Source organism: Diabrotica undecimpunctata, chromosome 6 (assembly GCF_040954645.1).
Source record: "Diabrotica undecimpunctata isolate CICGRU chromosome 6, icDiaUnde3, whole genome shotgun sequence".
Taxonomy (NCBI): Eukaryota; Metazoa; Arthropoda; class Insecta; order Coleoptera; family Chrysomelidae; genus Diabrotica; species Diabrotica undecimpunctata.
The window spans coordinates 114,553,010-114,577,103 of record NC_092808.1 but is presented as its reverse complement, the minus strand read 5'-3'; the positions used below and the strand labels follow the sequence as shown (position 1 = coordinate 114,577,103).

Below are 24,094 nucleotides of genomic sequence, written 5' to 3'. Positions count from 1 at the left end.
AGCGTTCCATTTTTCTTTGGGTTATTTTTAACTGTCTGGCTGATTTTTAAGTAAGTTATTTGGCTGCATATGTTAAGGAGAGTTTATACACGCATGGATTTGCTGGCGTCAGTATTTGTTGGTGCACCAGTAAAATAAAATGCCATGTATAAACAGTTACTGGTGAGTAGAGGCGAGCAATTCCGAAAAGTGCATGATTTGTGCCAGTAAAGTTAGAATCTTCCAACTTTTCATGTGCCATTAACCATTTTATCGGCATTTTAAATTGAATTTTCGAGTGTAAACCTTTGGGTTTTATGGTTGGTTATTTTAAATTATAGTATTATTAAATTTGTGGTTAAGCAATTTTAACAATTATCACTTAAAATGAACTGTTCGCGAGGTAAAAAATGGAGTTCCCAGACATTGTAGTATTTTATTGTAGACATTTCTTCTATTTTCTACACGGCTAGTCATCTCTTCAACATTACTTTTTAGAATTAAAGGACAACCTACACGGACTCCAAATTTTATTTCCTCAATTGACATATATTACCATTGTGTAAACGACCACGACAAGTTGGAATTGAAAAAAATATTCCAAGGTGCATACTTAAAAATGAGACTGGTGTGCCAAAATATTAATCTAGTATAAACCTTCAAGTCATTCAAGAACTATACCTAAATCATCTGTCCACCTATACACTAACCTGCTGTCCTACAGATCCTCAGAAGTACCCAGATTGCCTTGACTTCTTTGTAACCAAAGGATTCTCCAACAAATACCTCACTATCAAATCTAATTATGATAGTACCTCAGATCATAAACCAGTAATAGCTGCGATTCATACAAATATCCAACAAAAACCAAAACCACTGATACTCCACAATCAAGCTATCAACTGGAATTTATTTAGTGTAATATTAGAAAATGAAGTAAACTTCAACACATCTTTAAAACCACACCAAGAATTTAAAAACCAAGTACAAAAATTTACAGAACTAATACAGTATGTCTCGTGGGAATCAACTAAACCATTAGTCAGAACCCAAAACAGAAGTCACTGCCCTCTTAGTATAAGAGAGTAGATTAAAGAAACGCCACCTACAAAAGATCTGGCAAAACACAACACACCCTGCAGATAAAACAAGCTATAACAGGCAGTCAAACGTTTAAAAAACTACCAATCAAGCATTAAAAAGGAGAGCTTCCAAAACTATGTCGAAAACCTAACGTCGACAGAGGATACAAATTACAGCTTATGGAAAGCAACTAAAAATTAAAGCAATCCAAAGAACTTATCCCACCTATAAGAAAACCTGATGGAAGTTGGGCAAAAACAAATAAAGACAAAGCAGAAATCTTCGCTTCACACATTGAAAGAGTTTTTAAACCACTCTCAACATACAAATAAGAAGATCATCATCATCATCATCAACCTGTATGCGTCCACTGCTAGACATAGGTCTCCCTCAGCTCTTTCCATCTGTCTCTGTCTTGTGCGGTTGAGATGAGAAGATACAGATGACGAAATCATAGCCTTTCTTGATTCTAGAACACCATCAGATGAACAAATACAACATATTACACCAAATGAGGTACAGTGCATTATAAAAACAGACCTAGACCTCAAAAAAGCTCCAGGACACGACTTAATTACGGGAAAAATTATGAAAGAACTATCGCGAAAGGAGACTACTGTATAAACTAAAAAAGGACCTACATGCATGACATACTATACTCATAAGTACCTAAAAGAAAGATATTTCCAGGTAAAATATGAAGACGAAAAACCGGTCTACATCTTATAAAGGTAGGCGTTCCTCACAAGGTAGCGTTCTTGGGTCGATTCTTTACCTAATATTTACCTCCGGTTTGCCTACTGACAATAAAATACATACAGCTACATTTGCGGACAATATAATGGCGGTACATTCAGATCCCGTTGAATCTAAATGAATCTAAATCAAGCCACATAGTATTCACTAAATGCTATAGCGATTAACCTCAAATATTACTTAACAATGATCCCCTTCCAAGGGTAGATCATCATCATCAGCATTTGGCTCTACAACTCTATGTGAGTCTTGGCCGCGTTTACTATTTCTCTCCATTGTTGTCGGTCCTGAGCAGCTATTTCCCATTGCTGTATTCCCATTTTGCGTAGATCACTGGCTACTGCGTCCTTCCATCTCTTTCTTGGGCGACCAACTGACCATCTGCCATCTGGCCTTTCCCAGAATGTGGCGTTCAGGAGTCTTTCGTCACTTGATCTTAGTACGTGGTCCGCCCATCTTATTCGGTTTGCTTTAATGTAGCGTACTATGTTTTCATCTCCATATACTGTCTGGAGTTCATCGTTGTGTCTTCTTCTCCATTCTCCTGTTGTGTCTTCTCTGCAAGGCTCATAGATAGTCCGCAGTATCTTTCTTTCCCGTACCAGTAATTTTCTCGTTTCCAGCTGGTTCAGAGTCCATGTCCCGCTTCCATACGTTATTTTGGGACGAATTATTGTCTTGTACACTTTTATTTTTGCTGGTGTTAAGAGTATTTTTGATTTAAGTATGGTCATTAATGAGTAATATGCCCTGTTTCCTGCAATGATCCTGGCTGCCACGTCCTTTTCAATATTTATTTTCAGATGTTATGATCGCTCCCAGGTACTTGAATTCTTTGACGACTTCAAAGTTGTATTCATTAATTGTTACGTTTTGTCTCTTGGGTTCTTCGTACTACCTTCGTATACCATGTACTTGGTCTTGTCCTCGTTGACCTTCAGACCAACTTCCTTGGCTCCGTTTTCGAATAGGGTGAAAACTTCTTTTGCAACTCTGGTTGATTGTGCAATTGTGTCCACGTCATCCGCAAACGCCTATAGTATTTTTGATCCTTGGGCTGCAAATCTGTTTGTCAATTGTGGTTGAGCTTTCCTTACCGCATGTTCCAGTGCAAAATTAAATAGCTGGGGGGCGAGAGGATCTCCTTGTCTAAGCCCGGTGTCAATGAGGAATTCCTCCGACGTGGTGCTGCCAATTCTGATCCGTGCGGAAGCGTTCTCTGTGCTCACCTGTGCTAATCGTACCAGCTTTCAGGTATTCCCATTTCTACCATGGTCTGCCACAATGCTTCTTTGCTAACAGAATCGTAAGCTTGTTTAAAGTCCACGAAGGTTTGGTGTATATCACGGTTGAGTTCCCAGTTTTTTTTCCAACACCTGGCGTAGGACGAGTATTTGGTCTATGGTCGACCTTCTAAGTCTGAATCCGCTTTGGTAGTCTCCTATTATTTCCTCTGCGTATGGAGTTAACCTTCTAGACAGTATTATGGATATAATTTTGTACGTTTTATTGTTTAACGATATTCCTCTATAGTTCCGACATATTTGTTTGTCTGCCTTTTTGTGGATAGGTACTATATAGCTTTCATACCAGTGTTTCAGTATTTCTTCTCTTTCCCAGACTTCTCTTATAAGATGATATATCTCAAGGTGGAGCTTTTCTCTCCCTTTGTTTAGTAGTTCCGCCTGTATGCCGTCTGGGCCTGGGGCTTTATGGTTTTTTAGGAGGCCAAGGACTGCCAAGGCACATTGGCTGAACGCCTTTGCTTGATGCTGATGGGCACGTCCGATTTAAAGAAATATCATAATTTGCTATAGGCAGCCCAGCTAAGGGATATTCTTCTTTATAACTCTCTTTGTCCACTTCTCTCTGCTGATTTTGTAAGTGAGCTTAATTTCTTTTTGTCCGACCTTGATGTTGTTACTGGGTATTGGGTGTTTTGGTTTCCTTAATCTTCAGTTCCACTTTCTCTGTTACTACAACAAGTTCTTCCAACATGTCTTTAAAATCGCAGGTTATTACTCCTGCTCCAAGGAAGTGTTCACCTTCAATGCTTATTCCTTTTTCCTCCTGTTCCGCATTTTAAAAGCATTTTGGTCAATGTATATATATATATATATATATATATATATATATATATATATATATATATATATATATATATATATATATATATATATATATATTGCATACCTCACAGCATAGCAAATGTGCACAATAACATCACAGTTTTACAGTTGGTAATGAATAAGTGAATCATATAATATATGTATAGGTTTATAAATTATGATAGCTTTTTAAAAAGTCACAGAGGTCAAAGGAATCACATTTCTATGCAATTAACAAATTAATTTTATACCATCATTAAAAACAAGTCCGATTTTTTGTCTTAATTTATTTTACTAGGCATATTAGTTTGTGTTGACATACATTTTTAAAAATTATTTTCTGTGTAAATGCTATTTAAATATGTCTCTTTACTTCAAAAAAAGTATTCGTAAATCAAACTATCGGAGAAAAAGCGAAAAAGTAATATAAATGTGCAATTTTCTTAAATTTTAATCATTGATTTTAGTTTAGTGATGTGATAAGTAATTTTTTTTAACACTATTATTCAATTAGTTTTTAATAACAATATTCGTTCGAATGATCACGACTTACTGTTTCCAACCATTTCCTCGGACGTCACTTCTTAATTTTTACCATAAACTATTCAACAAAAATTTTAATATTTTTTCTCTCCCTCAAATAGTAAACAGTACAGATAAATACAAAATGTTTAGTAACACGTATCAAAAATGATTTGCTTTTCAAAATAGATTTATTGTAAAGTCATTTAGTTTTTCTTTTTCATACGTTAGGTCTATGGCCTATGTTTACTGAGTAATTTAGTCTTATTTGTGATTCCGCAGATCAGCTGTTTTGCCATCTCTATGGTGATCTTCCCGGTAGCGTTCTTCCGTTTAATTTACCATATCTTACAATTGTTCCAATTCTATCTTCTCCCATTTTCGTTACATGTTACATTTCAATTGTATTTTCGTTAGCTTCTCCATCTCACTATACCTTGGACATCAGATTTTGACCCGATATTTTCGTTTCTTATTCGATCCCATCTAGTTTTTAAGGTCTTCATCTCAATTATTCTTAGGGCCTGTTTTGTGTTCTTTGTATCAGCTCTTGTTTCTATCTTATTCTTCGATGTTTCCATCTGATTGGTTCTTTGGGTATAAGTTATACATTCCATTTTATCTGTTGATATTGTCATCAGGTATTCTTTTGCTGTTTTGTGAAATGTGTGATCATCAATAGATCTCATCTTTGCTACTGGCCAACGATATTTTCGGTTGCCTTTTTAAAATATGAATGTAATAAGTAATGCTTGTTTTTCACTCTTGAGGTACACTTTCTTTTCCTACATTATTTTATTGGAAGTCCTCCATATTTTATTTGTTCGTTTGTAATTGTATCTTCTGTCGTTTTTCTATTTTTTAGTTCTCGTATTGCATTTTTAACTTGATGTTCTGTTATTGTCCATTTAGTGTCTCGTATGTCTATTTTCTCACTTATGTGTCTATTTCATGCGTGATTTAGTACCCTTTCAGACGAACCGACTGGTGTCGGACACCAGTGTCCGCTACCGGTGGTTCGTCCGCCACTCAAACGAAACACCGGTGGCTGACACTAATTATAATTACATCAGTTTAAACATGAATCTCGGTAAAATAACATTAGCGACAAGTGCATTGTTATTAATTCGAAGGTGACGCAGGAGGGGACAAATAAAGAAAAGGTTATGGGTGCATCCAAAATTACTGCAGAAATATCAAAAGCTTTTTGCTCTCTTTCTGTATATTTTTTAAATTTTGATATTATTCCTCTCTATGCATTTCTTTTAACAATGTTGTGGCTATATTGTTTTAATTTATGGGCCGAGAAAATTGGTTCTTCTTCAACATCAGTTATAAAATCTTCTGTACTGAAATCTAAATTATCTTTCATACTTACTTTTTAAATTATTAAAACATAACTGGAAACAAGACACTAAAAGTGACACGTGTGAACCTTTCGATTGAAAACAATACTCTGCTAAAAATAAAACAGGGTCCGGTTGCCGGATTGGTGGCGAAGGTGAGACACTAGTCGGCGACTACTGAGCAACTAAAATCAGTAGGACACTAGTCGTCGTCAAGTTGCTCGTCTGTAATCGTTCATTTAAAACAATGCTTTACTGCAATTGAACACTGGTGGCGGATACCGGTGTCCGACACCAGTTGCTTCATCTGAAAGGGTACTTTTAGTTGTCGAAATTATTTGTGCACAATCGTCAATAAAGCTGTGGATAAAATGAGATTATTGTATTAGTTATTGTATTGTATTAGTATTATTATTGTGAAGATTAATATAGACAAGACGAAGGTAATGGTGGTTAGCAGAACACGAAATATGCAATTAAATATAAGAGTAAACAATAAGAACATCCGAACATCTAGATCCAGACATAGAGATACGTAGCAGGATTGAGCAAGCCAGAACAGCATTTACTAATATGAGAACCTTGCTAAGCAACAGCAGCCTTTAACTTAACGCTTCGATATCGCTGTGTAAAATGTTACATTTACTCCATACTGCTAAATGGTGTAGAAACCTGGACCACAAAGACCAATGTGATAAACCGATTGGAGGCCTTTGAAATGTGGGTATTTAGAAGACTACTTAAAATTCCCTGGACAGATCAGACAACAAATGTCGAAGTATTAAATCGAATAGGCAGAGGACGAGAATTGCTGCCAATAATAAAAAGAAGAAAAACTGCTTATCTGGGTCATATATTTCGAAATTCCAAGTACCAGTTCTTAAAGCTTATTATGGAAGGGAAGATAGAAGGAAAACGGAGCATCGGAAGAAAGAAATACTCTTGGCTTAAAAACATAAGGGATTGGACAAACCTCGATGCCCATGCACTCTTTAAGCTACACAAGACCGAGAGGAGTATGCCAGAATTGTCGTCAACATCCACTAATTGGATAGGGCACCATAAGAAGAAGAAGTATTAGTTTTACCCTATTTTTAAATTTATTAAAAGGTTTTGATTATGTATTTCTTGGTCACAAAGTAATTTATTTCCTTTCTATTTATTTGTTTTGTTCTCCAAGTTGCTGTGACACAAAATTTCCATAGGGTGCAAGAGAAAGATTAATAATAGTTTGGTACCGAGTTTGGCATTAAGTGTACAACTAGATAAATACTAAATTTATAGTTTAATTGGTCTTTTCATCAACTTCGATTGACTTAGTTTCTTAACATTTACTAGTTGCAGCCTTTCATTATTGATTCTTCTATTATACAGTTTTCCATTATTTGTTCAAAGTTACTCTCTTCTTGTACCTGGAAGCCATTAGGTAACTGTTTTGTTGGTGTAATAACGTTATTACATTTCTTATTATTAATATTTTCATTGTGTTTATTCAAAAGTAAATATTTTTCCAACTTCTTGTAGCCATTTTTCATTCGTATGTAAACTCAGGAGTGCAGAGATAAGCCGATTTTTAGCAAGTCTTTCAAAAATGTGTGTGTAACGACACGAAAATTTACTGTAAAATAAGTTTATTTTGACGTTTCGATTTTCACTTCAAATTTGTCTTTGAGGTGTTAATTTTAAGACAAATTGTGCGTTTCAGCATTTTTGTAGCTTTATCAACTCTATCAGATATTATAATGATATCATCGACAAATCTTAGGCGATTCGGATCCTCTCCATTTATATTAGTTCCCATATTATCCTCTCGTTCCATTCGCTTGAACATATATTACAGCTGTCAATGTCGGGGAGATAGTATCACCCTGTGTAATTCCACGTTATATTCGGAACGTTCTAGTATCTTTATGCAATCGGGCAAAAGCTATAGCAATTTCGTAGATGCTCTTAGTCAAGGCAATATATCGATAGTCGATACAGCAGTCAGCCAATTCTTGAAAAATTTTATGATGATCTATGTACACTTGTACATGATCATTTGTTCGGTATCTGGAGTGGAACCCAACCTGTTGCCAAGGTTGATAACTATCCAGTTTTTTCAGAAGCCCTTTGTTATTATCTTCATTAATGGTTCGTATGTATGGGAGAGCAAATTAATAGGTCTGTAGTTCTTTAGGTCTGAAATATCACCTTTTTGTGCATTATGGTTTTTATTATGCATTTGTACATTATGCATTTGGCATTGTCATCTTGTCGTCAAACAAACATTAACGTTTCTCCTCCTTCTTTGATTTGTTTTATGACTATCCCATCTTTTTCAGGTTTTGATTTCAGCTATTGTTTTTGATATCCGAGAGAGCTCTTTTTATTTCCTCTGTTGTTCTATCTGGGATGTCTTCTGAGCCTACATTTTGGACTTTTGGCATTTGGCTTTGTTTATGATCTGAAAGTTCTTCTCGAATTTACAGGTCTGAGTAAAAATCTTGAGTAATTTTTAAGATATCTTCTTTATTTTTTTTTAGTTTTTCCCTTTTTATTTGCAAGTTTGCAAATATTTTTCGATCCTTCATTAATTTTTCGGCGCAGAACCTTTAAAAATGTATTTATATCAATGGCTTGAGCTATGGGTTTAGTGATGTAATCTCTGACATATTTTCGAAATGATTTTGAAATATCTATGTTTATTTGTCTTAAGTGTTACAAAATTATCTGTGAATTTGTCTTTCAATTCTCTTCTTTTGTTTATAAGATCTTTAATAGCTTGGGTGAGTTTATCCTCCTTATCTTTTTCCTTATATTTTCTATGAGCGTTTTCAATCGCAGTATTTATTTGCATGTTTGTCACCTATGTCTAATTCATTTTATGTTCTACTTGGAGTTCTGAAGTTATGAGATTCTGATAATCTACTCTATCATCTGTCGATTTCCATTTATTAGAATGCCTATTTGCTAACATTGCTCTCCCCCTCTCTCTCTCTCTCTCTCTTCTAATGTTGATTAATATTTTTGCTATAACCAATGGATGAGTCACAACAGTGAGTTTATTAATTACTATATCATCTTGGACAATATTTTTTTGGTTTGTGATTATGAAATCAATTTCGTTTTTCGTTATGCCATCTGGACTAGCCTACATCAATTTACGTTGTTGGTTCTTTTTGAAAAATGTGTTTCTGACATAGAGCTGATGATGCAACAAAAAATTTAGTAGCATACTTCCTCTATCGTTTCGCTCACCATATCCAAATGAGTCTATAGCCACTTCTGTGTTATCTTCTTTAAATCCACTACTAACAGTATTCAAAAACATCGAGTTTGTTGTTCATTTTGCAATAAATTTTTTGTTTATTAAGCGAATTTAATTTAGCATATCTCATTTTTTGTATGTTTTCTGAAAAAAGTTGTGTGTTGACGTCAAATCTCTAAATAGAAAAGTTTTTAAGTTATGAGCAAAACTGTTTATTTAAACGGATGATGATTTAAATCCCTAGATGAGAGTCTTTTTGTAATATCTCGTACTACACATTTCAACTGTCAAACCTTTCTATACAGTTGTGTCGAGTAAAAACTTAATAATTGGCCTACTATGTGAGTTGAGTTAAGCATGGCTCTATTGAATTTTACTTTATCAAGATTTAGTTATAGAATAGACAATAGAAATATATTATCGTTTTTCTCTTCATTATCATAAGCTAGCATATGAATTTTTTTATACAAAAACATTGGTTATCTACTAAGATCTTATATAAAATATAAGATTAAATAACAATTACAAAAAATAAAAAAACCGGCAAAAAAATAAAGAACTACTAATAAAAAAGCGAAAGCCAACCAAAACACTAACAAAAACACCAAAACCTGGGCACGAAGGACTCACATCCTCGAGCACCGAGTCGCCGAACTGGGCATAGCCCGTAGCAGAGACTTGAGGCCCGACAGATAAAAGCGTCTCACGCTAGCCCGCAATTGAAACTGTGTTTGAGTTCTTGTACCCAGGACTCCCACACGAACAGATTTGGCTGATAGCTGTGCCCCTATCGCGCACCAGAATGCTATAGGGGGGAAAGGGATGGTCTGGAGCATTGGAGCGCGGTAGAGTGGTTCCTGTTTACACGAATTAATACACCTCGCTTCAATAAATTGTTGCACCCGAATGTGATTACAAAGGGTGCACAAGTCTCACAGGCTGGGTTAAATCAAATTGATTGCTTGCTTGAAAACACAAAATTTTATCAAAATATTTATTTTAAACATCTTGAATAATGCAACTACCACATTTACCTTTTCTCTACAAATCATACAATTCTATTTTATTTTATTTTTTCAGGTAAGTGTAGTAGCGGATAGTGTAAATATTTCAGGCCAGTCGAATACAATACAGTTTAAGGTTCCAGAATGTAGATTATCAGATGATTTAGGATTACTGTTTGAGAATCAGAAATTCAGTGATGTCACGTTGTCAGTTGGTGGTAGGGAGTTTCAAGCACACAAGGCGATATTGGCAGGTAATTTTTAGTTTTATTACTCCATACATTTTTCACACGTTTTTCTTTTACAAATCTTTCATTTTCTTTTTAACGTTTAGTTAATCTGGAACTTAATTTAAAAAAAAAATTGAAATAAGAATTCACCGTTTTGCATGTTTGTTGTTGTAATGTGTGTTATCTTAAATGAAACATTTTTATATAATAATAAATGCTACTAAAATATAAATAAAAAGGTACTATGTATTCTTCTTCATGCTTTTGTTATTTTGGACATTTTTAATAGTTTTCTCATTTCTAAAGCTCAAATTTGCAATATGTGAATAATTGGGGGGGGGGGGTTCGAACAACGCGTTACAATGAAAAAAACACAAAGGATTGTACACTGGACTCCACAAAAAACACATTATTTTTTTTTTGTTATGGTACGGGTGTCAAAACCCGACCATTTTTACTGGTGTTGAAGCAGCAGATAGAGTGAGCCAAATGGAATGCCAGCCCTTCAAAAATCTTTGTTTAGAGGCCCTACGATTTATTTTGTTTATCACTACAATGGGACTTTAGTAACAGAATATGTGCAACCAGTAGGATCTATTTCACATCCCTCAATAGTGCATCTCACAGAAACTTGCTGCCAAAAGGACAAAAGAGCTTCTTTGGATTGTGCGCTACAATAAAACATCGTCTGAGCATGCCGATTGGTTCAACGAAGACGCAAGACGAAGTTGATGCAAGTGGTTTAACAATTCCGGAACCCTATTCATTCGTTTGCTTTCGGAATGCCAGTAATGAAAGAATCGGACTGCCTGACAAACCTATGAGGAGTAGTAACTATAATTGAGTGTTTTTTTTTTCAATACCTATCTTTGTCTTTCATTCTTATCAACAAAAATTTAGGAACTCATCAGTAGAGTTACGAGATACTCTGGAGCAGATATTGGATCGAATCACAACCGTTTAGTCCCTGATGCAAGAGTTAGGCTAAAACGAATACAGAAAAAACATCAGCAAAATAATTTTACTATTTCAGATGCCAACAAAAGAAAAATAGATAATGATGTTTACAATTACATGAAAGAAATACTAGACTTTTTGAAAGTGGTCACTTAGGGGTTACGTAGGGTTTAGGTAGGGGGGGGGGGTCTTGTAAAACGTTAAAAGTTACGTAATACTTAAACGCTCCCTTTTCAGTCTTAACTCTCTTGAGGAAGTGTAGTAATCATTGTGATATCGGGTATGGTCCGACTCAATAGATTTCCGTCTCTGGTTATTTCTATTACATCATGCACAGGTCTTTGACAACTATCTGTGATCTGGTCAATACATCTTGGAGATCTTCCTCGTGCTTTTCGACCTTTCTTTGAAAGATGATTCTCCCATATAAGTGATTAATTCGACCGTTACTTGATGGAAATTCATTTTATCTAACAATAAAACACTGAAAACTGTTGTTTTCAACACTTCCACAAAATTTATTTTAAATTATTATCACTACAGCTGTTTTGACCAGAGTGCCTTTCTCAAATCCCATATTGTCTATGTCTAACTTCATGACATGCCCAAAATATAATCCAATCCAAAATATTTTAATTGTTGCAGTTGGATCTAGCAAGAAAGTCTCTCAGTGGTCTTTAGTTATTTTAGAATGGAAATTCCTGATTGCCTTAGTGTCCAATATTCGCATCCGTATGTCGGTACTGAGAATATTAATTAGTCGACCAATCTCACTTTTAGGGTTTTTTTAATATTGGGGTCTTTCTATATTTTGGTCATCTTCCCCATAGGAATCTTGACTAGATTACATCTACGTTTTATCTCTTCCTGGAGCGTCCCTGTGGTATCAATGATACCAGATACAAGAATGAGTTTATACATCAAACGGTAAATTTTGGTTATATATGGATGATTGTTGTGTTGCCTATCCACTATCATGATTTTTGTCTCTGCTATTTTTAATTCCAGACCAAACCTTTTACTCCCATTTTCAACCAGCCGTGTGAGTTCAATCGGGTCTTCTTGGGTGTTGGCAAGGAGGGCTGTATCGTCGGTAAACCGTATATTGTTTATTTTTCGGCCATTTATTGAGATGATTGATTAGCCATTATTGAACCATTTGAATACTCCTTCCGAGAGATTACGGAAATATATATGGTAGTTACTTCAATAGTTGTATAATCTGATCTAGCTTTTTATACATATTTATGTTTTATTTACAGCACGCAGCCCCGTCTTCCAGGCGATGTTCGAACACGAAATGGAGGAACGGAAACACAATCGAGTTGATATAACAGACGTGGACCACGAAGTATTGCGAGAGATGCTGAGGTTTATCTACACGGGAAAGGCCTCAAATCTCGAAAAAATGGCTGATGATCTGCTAGCGGCAGCAGATAAGGTAACTAACTATTAACCGATACTCTTTATCATAGTAGCAATAATATTCATGTAGTAAATGTTAAGTTAGTATATTAAAGAAAATTCATCATTGGTATGAAGCAGAACAAGGAATATTTCTTAAGATTCATTGTATCATCCTATCGATATTCTATTTTTATTGTTATTCTGTAGGAAGTGTATGACAAATAGGAAGTTTACTTCTTTTTGTATTTTTGTCTGACTATACACTTGTTTAATATGTTGTAATCTGTCAATAAAAAATTTATCTTATTTAAAACATAATAATTTTTGTTACAGTATGCTCTCGAGAGGCTGAAAGTGATGTGTGAAGAAGCATTATGTACAAATTTATCAATAGAAAACGCAGCAGAAATTCTCATTCTGGCCGACTTACATAGTGCCGACCAGCTTAAAGCTCAAGCCATAGATTTTATTAATACGTAAGTTTTATATAAAAACACTCAAATTTTTGATATTTAGTAATTACAACCTTTATTTGTAACGAACCTATAACTACCGTCTAGTTTGATATTGATAGATAAATTGAGATTGTTTGTAAAGCGCTTGCAAGGTGGGCAAAACGTCTTAATAATTTTATATAAATATTCCCATTGCAATTAGACCTAAGCTTTCAGTATACACCGTCTTCGTCCCATAAAAAATCCGAATACAATAGAAATCTGTTTCTATATTTAAGTTATTGGCAGACATAGGCGTGCCTTCGGTCGTCCACTGCTGAGCATAGGTCTCCTAAAAACTTCCATTCAGATCTTTCGCTTTTGCAATGAAGTTGGTACATATCCTCCATGTCGTCACTCCATCTCTTCGGTGGTTTTATAGGGTTTCCTCTATCATCTCTTGGTTTCCACTGCCAAGTCCCTCTTTGATCCATCTATTATCTTTCATTCTGGCGATGTCCCCTATACACTTCCATTTAATTTTAGTTATGTGTATTATAATGTCCTCTACACCACTCCTTCTATGAACTTTTTCAATTCTCATCCTATCTCTCAATGTTACGCCCAAGAAAGATATTTCCATTGTATAATAGCCACATGCAGCTTATAAAAGAAATATGAACACAGAAAACCCTCCCCAATGATTGGACAATTGGAATACTTTGCACCATACACAAAAAAAGAGATATCTTTGAATGCTCTAACCACAGAGGAATTACCCAGGAAAATATCAGGCTGGTTTCAGAGGTGGTGAATCAACAATTCATCAGATTACAACCCTGAAAGAAATTTTGGAAAAAACACTGGAATATGGCATTGATACTCATCACATATTTATAGACTACAAAGCAGCCTACGACTCTGTGAATAGAAGAGAAATGTTCAAAGCTAATCAATGATACCAAATCAGTTGAAAAATTTAACAAAGCTAACTTATGAAAAAGTTGAATGTAGAGTACGAATTCAGGGGGAACTGTCTGAACCTTTTAAAACAAATAACCCGCAAATAACAAATAGCATTAAAAGAATCAGCTACAAAAATGGGTTTAATAATCAACACCAACAAAACGAAGTATATGAAAATAAGAACGCAACCACAAATCCTACGACCACTTGTTATAGAAAACGACGTAATCGAAGCAGTGAACGAATTTGTATACCTGGAAGCGCTCCTTAACACTGAAAATAATACTATTGCAGAGAATAACCGCAGAATTTGCACTGCCAAGAGATGCTATGTTGGGCTCAATCTCCTTAAATCCACAATTATATCGAGAAATAAAAAAATAAAACTCTACAAAACAATAATACGCCCAGTCCTAACATATGGTTCAGAGACCTGGGCTCTTAACAAAAAATAATGAAATCATGTTAGGATCTTTCGAAAGAAAAGTACTAAGGCGAATATATGGAGCTGTGAATGACAATGGAGTGTGGAGAAGACGATACAACTTCGAACTTTATAGAATATACCAGGAACCTGTTATCGTAAAACATATTAAGATAGGAGGTCTGAGGTGGATAGGGCATGTAATGCGGATGAAACAAAATGACCCAGCTAGAAAAAAGCTTCTTGATAGACCCATTGTTCAGAGAAGAAGAGGAAGACCCAGAACAAGATTCCTTGATAACATGGATGAAGACATGAGAAATATGGGAATACATGCTTGGCGGAGGAAGACGATGGATAGGGACGACTGGAGAAAAATTCTTGAGGAGGGTTGTAAAGCCAGAATGATGATGAATAGCCACTTGACAATGCTTTACCAAATAAACTAGAAATTAGGATTGAAATTTAAAAAATTAGAAATAGATTTTTTGACAGTGACATACGCGTTAATAGAATGGAATCCAGGAGGAAGAAAGGAAAGAGAATAAATATCAAAGTGATTGCAAGAAGTTGAAGAAGACTTACAAAACGCAGGAGTAAGAGAATGGCAGGGAAAAACTAGAGACAGAAAAAAATGGAGAAATATCGTTAACAAGATAACATAAGCAAAAGGTACTGATCCCGCTTCTTCTTCTTCATGTGCCTTGTCCGTTCCGAACGTTGGCAATCAACATGGCTATTCTGACTTTGTTTACGGCAGATCTGAATAGTTCAGCAGATGACAATCCGAACCATTGCCGCAAGTTTTGGAGCCACGAGTGTCTTCTCCTCCCTGGACCCCTTCTGCTGTCTATTTTCCCTTGAATGATCAGTTGTAGTACTCTATATTTATTATGTCTCATAACGTGACCCAAGTATTCCAACTTTCTTTTCTTTATACTTATTCCTACCTCTCTCTCTTTACCTATCCGGCGTAGTACCTCTTCGTTGGTCACGTGCTCAGTCCAGGATATACGTAATATACGTCGGTAAGCCCACATTTCGAAGGCCTCTACTTTTTTCATCATTGTTGCGGTCATTGTCCACGCCTCCATTCCATATAACAAAACCGGGAATACATAACATTTCAGAAGTCGAATTTTGAGAGGTAGGGTGAGGCTTTTAGAGGTGAAAATTTGCTTCATGCTAGTGAACGATGCTCTTGCCTTTTCTACTCTTATACGTATTTCCTTTGCTTGATCCCAATTTGAGTTAACTGTTGTTCCCAAGTAGATGTACGAATCCACGTGTTCAATTCTTTCATTGTCTAATATCAGTTGCTGTGGTGGTTGTTGGGTTTTGCTTACTAACATCCATTTGGTTTTTGTGATATTTAGTCTGAGTCCGTATTGTGCACTTGTTTTTTGTATCTTACTCATTAGACAACTCAGTTCCTCCATGCTACTTGCTAGAATCACAGTGTCATCAGCATACCTTATGTTATTAATTATTTCTCCATTTATCTTTATGCCTTCTGTGCTTTCCTCCAGCGCTGTCTTAAATACTTCTTCTGAGTATATATTAAAGATAATAGGAGACAAGATACAGCCCTGTCGTACACCTTTCTTGATCTCAATTTTATTGGTCAATGTAGATCCTACTTTCACTTTAGCTGTTTGGCCCCAATAGAGACTCGCTATTGTTCGAATGTCTCTGTAGTCGACTCCGATCTTATGGAGAACTTCAATTATCTTTTCGTGCTTTACGTTATCGAATGCTTTTGCGTAGTCTATAAAGCATATGTACACGTCTTTGTTCATATCTCTGCAGCGCTGGATGAGTACCTGTAGACTAAAAAGTGCTTCTCTTGTCCCAAGAGAATTCCGAAACCCAAACTGCGAATCTCCAATGTTATCCTCGCATTTTTTGCTTATTCTGTTGTAAATAACCTTGGTGTATGCCTTCGAAATGTGGTTAATTAGACTTATCATCCGATGTTGATCACAAGACTTTGCTTTTGGTTTTTTCGGTATGGCAACAAAAGTTGACTCTAGCCAGTCTTCAGGAAACTCCCCGCTGTTATAAATATTGTTAAAGAGTCTGACGAGTGAGTCTAGAAATTGACTGTTTGTTTCGCACAACATTTTCAATACTTCCCCGTACTGATCCCGCAAGAAATAGAATCTAGAAAGCTTTTGCGACTTAATCCCACATCTGCTTGTAGTCATTATAATGTATATATTGATTCCTGCCAAAACTCAAGTATTTGTTTTGGCAGGAATCAGCTGGCACTTCGGTATCAGCTGCTAATTTAACAGTTTTGGCAACACTGTCTCAAATGCTTTTGTTGGCTAAGAAAAATAATTTACACATTGTAAACTTCCCCCCGTTTCCCCATATTCAACGAATATAACTCCATTTTTATTACTGGAAATTAAAGCAATTCAGGTCTTTTTTCTAGGGTACAAAGGTCTTAAACTTGATTTTTATTTTTAAACCATAATCTCGGTTCAATTAGACGAAATTAGTATATTTACCAAAGCAAAATCAAATGTGTACAATTAAGGTCTGACTGTATAGGAAATTTTAAATTTAAACAAATATTTTTTTGTTCTAATCAATTATCGTTTTTTTAGACACGCTACGGACGTGATGGACACTCCTGGTTGGAAGTCAATGATCCAAACCCATCCACATCTAATAGCAGAAGCATTTAGAGCTTTAGCGACACAACAAATTCCGCCTATAGGGCCGCCAAGGAAACGAGTGAAGCAGAGCTGAAGCTCGTGAAGCGCTACGAAGCCAAGTCGACTGCTTTAATGTGTTCAAAGTTCAAATTAAAGAGAAAGAAATGAAATCCAGAGACACTCTTTCACCTCTCATGTAAATTATAGACAGAAACACACGGATATCGAGTGCTGTTTTTTAGTGATAGGCGTCCTTAATTTCTGTTTGTTTTTTGTCACCTGGTAATGAGGAGGTTTACAGAAGTATTACCTAATATATTTTTCCACAAAATTTTAGATTTTAGAAAAATTTTATTAAATCCAATAATAAATAAATTCCATAAAATTTTAGATATTAGAAAATTTTTATTAAATCTCCATGTCTCTTTAATTTTAAGTTTGGTGTAATAAATTGAAGAATGAATAAGTTGCTCTTGAACTGATTATTGGAGTTAACCAAATTTAATATTATTAGTATTTTTTAATTGATCAATTTCGTATTAAAATGTATTTCACTGTTTTTTTGTTGTTGTCAGTTTTAGTTTTATTAATGTCCACTTTTATTTTTAAAGACTTCAAAGATATATTGTGCGGACATATTACCAAACATCGTTTTTTTAAGTTGTGAGACAGTTACAGCTAGGATAAACGCTGTCATAATTTGGCGAATCTGTCAGTTGTTAACTGTCATTCTATAATTCATCTATCTATGTCTGTGGGGTTAGCTAACACAGGCCTTGCTATGTACGTAAACAACGGATTTATCGTCTTTAAATAGTGCAACAGTACAATTAATATTGTTTTCTATTTCAAATAAAATTATAGAATTTTACTGTGATCTATAGTAACAATGCGTTGACAGGTAATCTACCTAAACCGGCTTCTTTTAATCTTTTCCTGACAGATAAACAAGAAATTCTAATAGTTAATTACACAACTCCGGTATATCTTTTTCTCTACATATTGTCAGATTGCATTCAGTAATGAGTGAAGTGCCAAATGCTTAATATATCGAACCTAGTTATCCGAGAAACAATTGGTCGCATTTTTTTAAAAACAATTTAAATATTCTACTAATCTTTATCTAAGTTATACTGAATTTTAACACGATAATACAACATTGATAACAATACAAGTTTAAATAACAAAAAAAGTTTTTTGGTTCATTTAATACTCTTTTCTCCATATTAATTTTTTATTGTTATTTTAGATCACTTTTTTTCTGAATTTTACTGTTGCCGTTTTTAGAATACTATTTAGCAATACTTCCTTATTTGTAATAAAGTCTGTCCATGGTACATGTGCCGTTTTCTGATAACACCAACTCTCGACCATTCTATTTTCTGTATATCGTGATTTTTTTTCAGTGTTCATGCTTCTCCATTTATTATGATTCCCTGTGCCGTCCAAGTATAGCTTCCTATAATATGGCTTCACTATATATAGTAAATAGTATGAGAGACAATACACATCCTTGTCTGACTCCTCTTAGCATTTTTACTTCTTCAGAAGGTTAATTAGTATCTGTTTATATCTTGATTCTAATATAAGTGTGTGATATTTCTGACCCCATGTTTATCAGTATATTTCGTTTTTAAGGAGTCAACCAGTTTGTCATGTTAACTTTATCTAATGATTTCTCAAAATCAATAAAGCATGTATACACATATTGATTAATGTCTACACATCTTTGCACTGATTGACTGCAGTCCTTTGGGAGTAATATTTTTCGGTATAAACGGTGACATCAGCCATTGCTGAAGAATTATGCCCGTTAAAAAATAATAAAAACACTCTTATATAATATATTATTCCGGCCGCTGTTAGTTAATTTAGTTTCAATTCCGACGATTTCGGATATTTGTCTCCCAGGTTTACATCTGATTTTCCAATTCCTGAGTATGTTTGTCCTTTCCCCTTGTATCAATTTTAGGTCTAACGCTAGCCTATTAAAAAAAAATATATGTTTTTGGTTTTCCCCTTCAATATGTACTCCGTTGATTCTCGCTTATAGTTAGAAGACTTTATCTGATGCCAGTAGCTAAAACAACTAAATAACTAATAAATGTTACTTGATCACACCGATTTTATGTGAAATTCCCTTTGTTCTCATGTCTTGCGCTGGCTTGTCTTGCTTTATCATTTAAGAACACATAAATCAATGGAACTGAATACCAAAAAACATAGGAGGATGAATGCTTAACCCATCTCTACCATAGTTCTAAAGAAGTTCTTGTCAAAAATAGAAACAAGTTCGAGTGATGGGGAAACTTTTTCTTTTGCATGGCAATATTTACTAAAGAAATATATATTTTGCATTTTTGGTTATGTTGTTTGTTGAAATAAAAATATTGATTTTTCGGAAAAACTTATTGTGAAATATTACAAAATAAACGATTGTTCGCACAAATAACTTGTAACAAAAATAGCCATTATTTTCTATTATTTTTCGAGCGCGGGCAACTATATTTGGGTATTGTATCCTAGATATGGCCTTATAAAATTACTGCAACACGACACGCACCAGCCGAAGCGCGCGGTCACTCAAACACACCCACACACTACGCAGGGATAGATTTTAACGTTTCGGGGACTGGAGATGGTCCACGGGCCGTAGTTTCCCCATCCCTGACCATTTGACAAACTGTATCTTTCTGGTGATAAGATATGATAGTTAAACTCAAAGTATAAATTGATTGTCTATGATTTTCCAAAACTAGGAATGAAAATAAATAGAAATTTTTTTAGGTTGTGTTAATTTTAAAATAGTTTAGTTCAAAAGCAGTGCATACGTTACAAACTGAAAGTTTGATATGGATGAATTCACCTCATTTAACTTTGAAGATAAAATGACAAAAATACTTTAAAATGTTTCTTTTATTAGTTCGATTACCTTCATACCTTTTGTTTTTTTAATAAGCTTTTGTGAATCTCCTCGTTGTTCTGTGATTGTTTTGTTATGTAACTTTTTCTTTTTTTGTAAGATAACGTGTTTTCATTTTGGTGCGGCGAGGTGACGCTATATTCAAGAGTAGCCACATTTGAAAACTATGAATATTTTATTATATTTAAAGTACCATTCGAACTGTAATATTCTGGTAAAAATTGTTATTACCACTATATATCAATAAATATCATTAAAATTAATCATTTTTTGACATACTATAAATATTATTTCGATTCCGTAATGTGATACTTTACCAGAATGTTTTTTGTAATACTTTTGCTAAATTTAATTATGTGGTCATGATGTTGGCCCCACTATTGTGTTATTCTCTCTTAGAGAGTCTTTATAGAGTAATTATATAACTAATTTTTAAAAGTATATTAATTTGTACCTTTCAGATATCCAGTAATCTCATTATGATGTTTGAATAATGATGATGGACTTTACTTTTGCTTTTTTGTTTTTGGAAACGCTTTTGTAAAAAGTAACAACGAACACAAGAGATCTGAGATATTTAGACACCTTAAACACAAGTTAAACTTTTCTTTCGGGTCGCCGTTCTTCTCTATGAACTTCTCGTTTGTAAAAAATCTGCTACGTAGACTTATAATATGTTTCCAAAGATTTTCTATTTTCATTACAGAAGCCACAGTCCGCGTTGTGGATTTGCCTATCTTTTTGAGATGCTATATTAGGACAAAGAATAGTAAAGACATCACTAACCAACTTGATATCGTTTTTGTCCTTTTCGAGAGAAAACATGTGTCGCATTACTTGGTTTAATGTTTGAGGTTATAGTGAGTGCTAATCTACATGGAGAGGTAATTTGGCCAACATCATTTATGCCAATCTTTGACTTCTTGTTGTGCTACTCCTATCGAAGATTGGAAATAATTTTTACCGCTAATAAAGGACTCGTTTGATTTGCAGCCAAACCAGTTTCTCAAATTGATTGTTTTATATTTTGAAGTAGTATTTTTGCCCTTTCATATGGTGTTGCAAATATTTCACCCTTTTTTTATTGTTATAGTCGTCATAAATGCCAGTTCCTTCCCTATCTGGTTGTCAGTTCCATGTTTGTCACTCTATCTATGGATCTCATCTTTAGTAGATACACAGTATCTTATAGTAGTACTACTTCTCAATCGTAATATTTGAGAGTCCAGGCATATACTACATATATGTAGCATCTCAACAGTCTTATCATAGGAATATTTTTATATCTCAGCTGCAGAACATTTTTTTTTTCATTTTAATGAATTGGCTCAGCAAAATCGATAATTCTAATTGATATCAAAAATCTTTGACTAGCAGATACTTAAAATATACATGAATCATTTTACAAAATCGTTAAAATCCACTAGAAAAGTTAACTGGCTGTCACAAATATGCTGCCAATTTACCCTCTCATTATCTCGGTCAAATTTCATTGTTAACATTAATTTTACCTTTTATTTTGACTACATATCCCTTTGTTCAAGTTCCCATTTTGTCAATGATTTTCGTCATATAGGTTTGACTGACCACCATTTTTTTTTAACTTGGAACTTCAATTTGTGTTTGTGTCTTAAATTATTTTCGGAATATACAGTTTTAAGAACTAAGTTGAATATTTGTAGCGTCAATCAATAACCTTCTTTACTGGATATATTCAAGTTAATATACTTATAATCGATTTATTTTTTAATGTGTTAAATGCTTACGCTTGAATTTTATCTGAGCGAATTGTCGATACTGCGGAAAAAGGTGATCAACGTAGCTACCTCAAAGTATCTTTAATAATTGTATTACCTAGCAATATTTCCTAGCCTTCTCATTGTCATTTTAAAATTGTCGGCTATGTAAAATGACAAAAATCAATTTCCGAGAGTAATTTCTAGAAAATTCAAGCGAATGCAGTTCTTTTCAATAAAATCGTTATGTTGTATTTAAAGTCTTTACTCGCCGCACTTATAGACTAGACGATGTACCGTAGGAATCGTTCTTAAAAGCGACGGAACCATTATGTCGAAGCAATTTTGGTTCTGATCTAAATTGATCTGGTTGAAGAATAATGAGAATGTCTCTTACAAAATTTAAGACAGATATTAGGTCACATGGGCTAGACATAGTATGTTATCTGATCCACTCTTTGTTAAGTTAAAAATTGAGCTACCCTCTGGTAAGTTGTTAATAGACCTGCATCGATAACAAATAGTATGTTGCTAGCAATTGTCTCAACTGTGACGTAGTTGTTACATGATTGTTACATTGTCTTCTCTTTGCTGTGACAGCTACCTCAGAGCATGTTATTTGTTAGAAGTGTCTATATTACAAATTGAATGCTTACTAAATAGTGCCTATCGGAGAGTGGATTGACGTAATTTTTGGTCTAGTGACTTCATTATTAATGCCATTGTTTTATTTTATTTACTGATTATCACAATAAATACTGTATGAAGGGATCAAAAATATTTATTGAATTGCAAAAACCCTTCAACTATTGTACAAAGTGATTATTAAAAGTTAGGTTGTAAAAACTGTGTAAATAAAAGTTTTGTATAAGGATGTAATTATTCTTCAGCAAGATCTTTTTAGTTCTCATCATTAACAAAAACCATTTTAACGTTTAATCTTACATTACAAAAATTTCGTTTAGTCTATGTAAAACAAAAACATAAATGTGATATATATACGACCACAGCTGGTTCCTATGCGGGGACACTCGACCTTGTAATTTGTAATTTTAGTGTTATTATTTGTCTTGATCTCCTGGTTTAAGTTTAAGATCAAACACAGCAGATAAATAAAATCTTGCGATCTTTATTAGTGAATTCTCATTAATTTTACCTTCTACAATATCCTATTCCTACAGTAACAAAGGTTAATGGGGCTTACATAAATATATGTGATAAATTTAATGGTTAGTAAATTCAGATTTAACCATACGGCTCACACTCCCTCTAAGGGAAAAATTCCCTCATCCCAGATACCTAGGGTATCAAAAGGATTGAGCTCTGGTGGGACACTTTCCGTGTTATCGAGCCCCAAGTGACTTGGTATGCTGGAGTATCTCCCAAAAATTTTCGTACACATCTGGACGTTGAGAGCAGTACAGCTTTCTGCATGGTCTTGTAGAGATGTTCATTCAGACCTAGCTTTTTTATGTTTTCTATGAGGTTTTTCGGAAAGACTCCAGTAGTAGATTATAGTACTATATATAGTAGAATAACAGGTATTGTCTGGGTACTTTTCATTCTCCACTGTCTTAGTATTTGAATTTCCAGATCCCTGTACTTGGCGATCTTTTCGTTCTGTTTAACACGAAGATTATTGTTGTTGGGTATCGCCACATCAATTAGTGTTGTTTGCCTCTTTAGTTTATTAACTAGTATGAGATCTGGTCTATTATGTGCTACTGTTTGGTCTGTGAGCACAGTGCAGTAGCAGTGTAGCTTTTAGTTATGATTCTCAAGTATACTTTCAAGAACATATTGATAATATGGGAGATGATTTGTTTGGATAAGTCTCAGTTTGATGGCTATCTCGTGATGAATGATCTTTCCTACCGAGTCGTGCCGTTCATTATATTCAGTTGCAGCAAATGCCTGGCAGCCCCCAGTAAGGTGTTGGATGGTTTCTTGAGCTTGACATCCATATCGGCATTTATCATTTTGGACCTGGGGGTATTTGACGACATATTTCCGGTAATTTTTGGTTGGTATAACCTGATCCCGAATGGCGAGTAATGAACCTTCTGTTTCAGGGAACATCTTTCCTGATGTCAGCCAAAATGTCGACGCTATATTGTCGACACGGTCTTGACTGACCTCATTTAGATGTCGCCCGTGCAGAGGTTTGCCCATCCAGGCGCGCATTTTTTCGTCTTTAGTAAGATGGTTTATGCGCATTTCTGGTTCCCTCAGTTTGATCGGTGTTGTATCATCTACTGCACAAATCGCGCGATGTAGAGTAGATATCTCAACCTGCACCTGAA

The 24,094-nt window shown here is 34.6% G+C and overlaps 1 protein-coding gene across 5 annotated transcripts in view; it reads left to right on the top strand.

Annotated features, from left to right (window-relative positions):
* rdx (BTB/POZ and MATH domain-containing protein rdx) overlaps positions 1-22,923 on the top strand; it is a 264,099-nt gene extending 241,176 nt beyond the window's left edge. For all 5 annotated transcript variants that reach the window (XM_072535183.1, XM_072535182.1, XM_072535181.1 and 2 more), the window contains 4 exons: positions 10,125-10,302; positions 12,498-12,676; positions 12,976-13,118; positions 17,082-22,923. In XM_072535183.1, the coding sequence (XP_072391284.1) occupies positions 10,125-10,302; positions 12,498-12,676; positions 12,976-13,118; positions 17,082-17,226 (645 nt within the window). In that variant the 3' untranslated portion in view covers positions 17,227-22,923. The remainder of the gene's footprint in view (positions 1-10,124; positions 10,303-12,497; positions 12,677-12,975; positions 13,119-17,081) is intronic.
* The last annotated feature ends 1,171 nt before the right edge of the window (positions 22,924-24,094 follow it).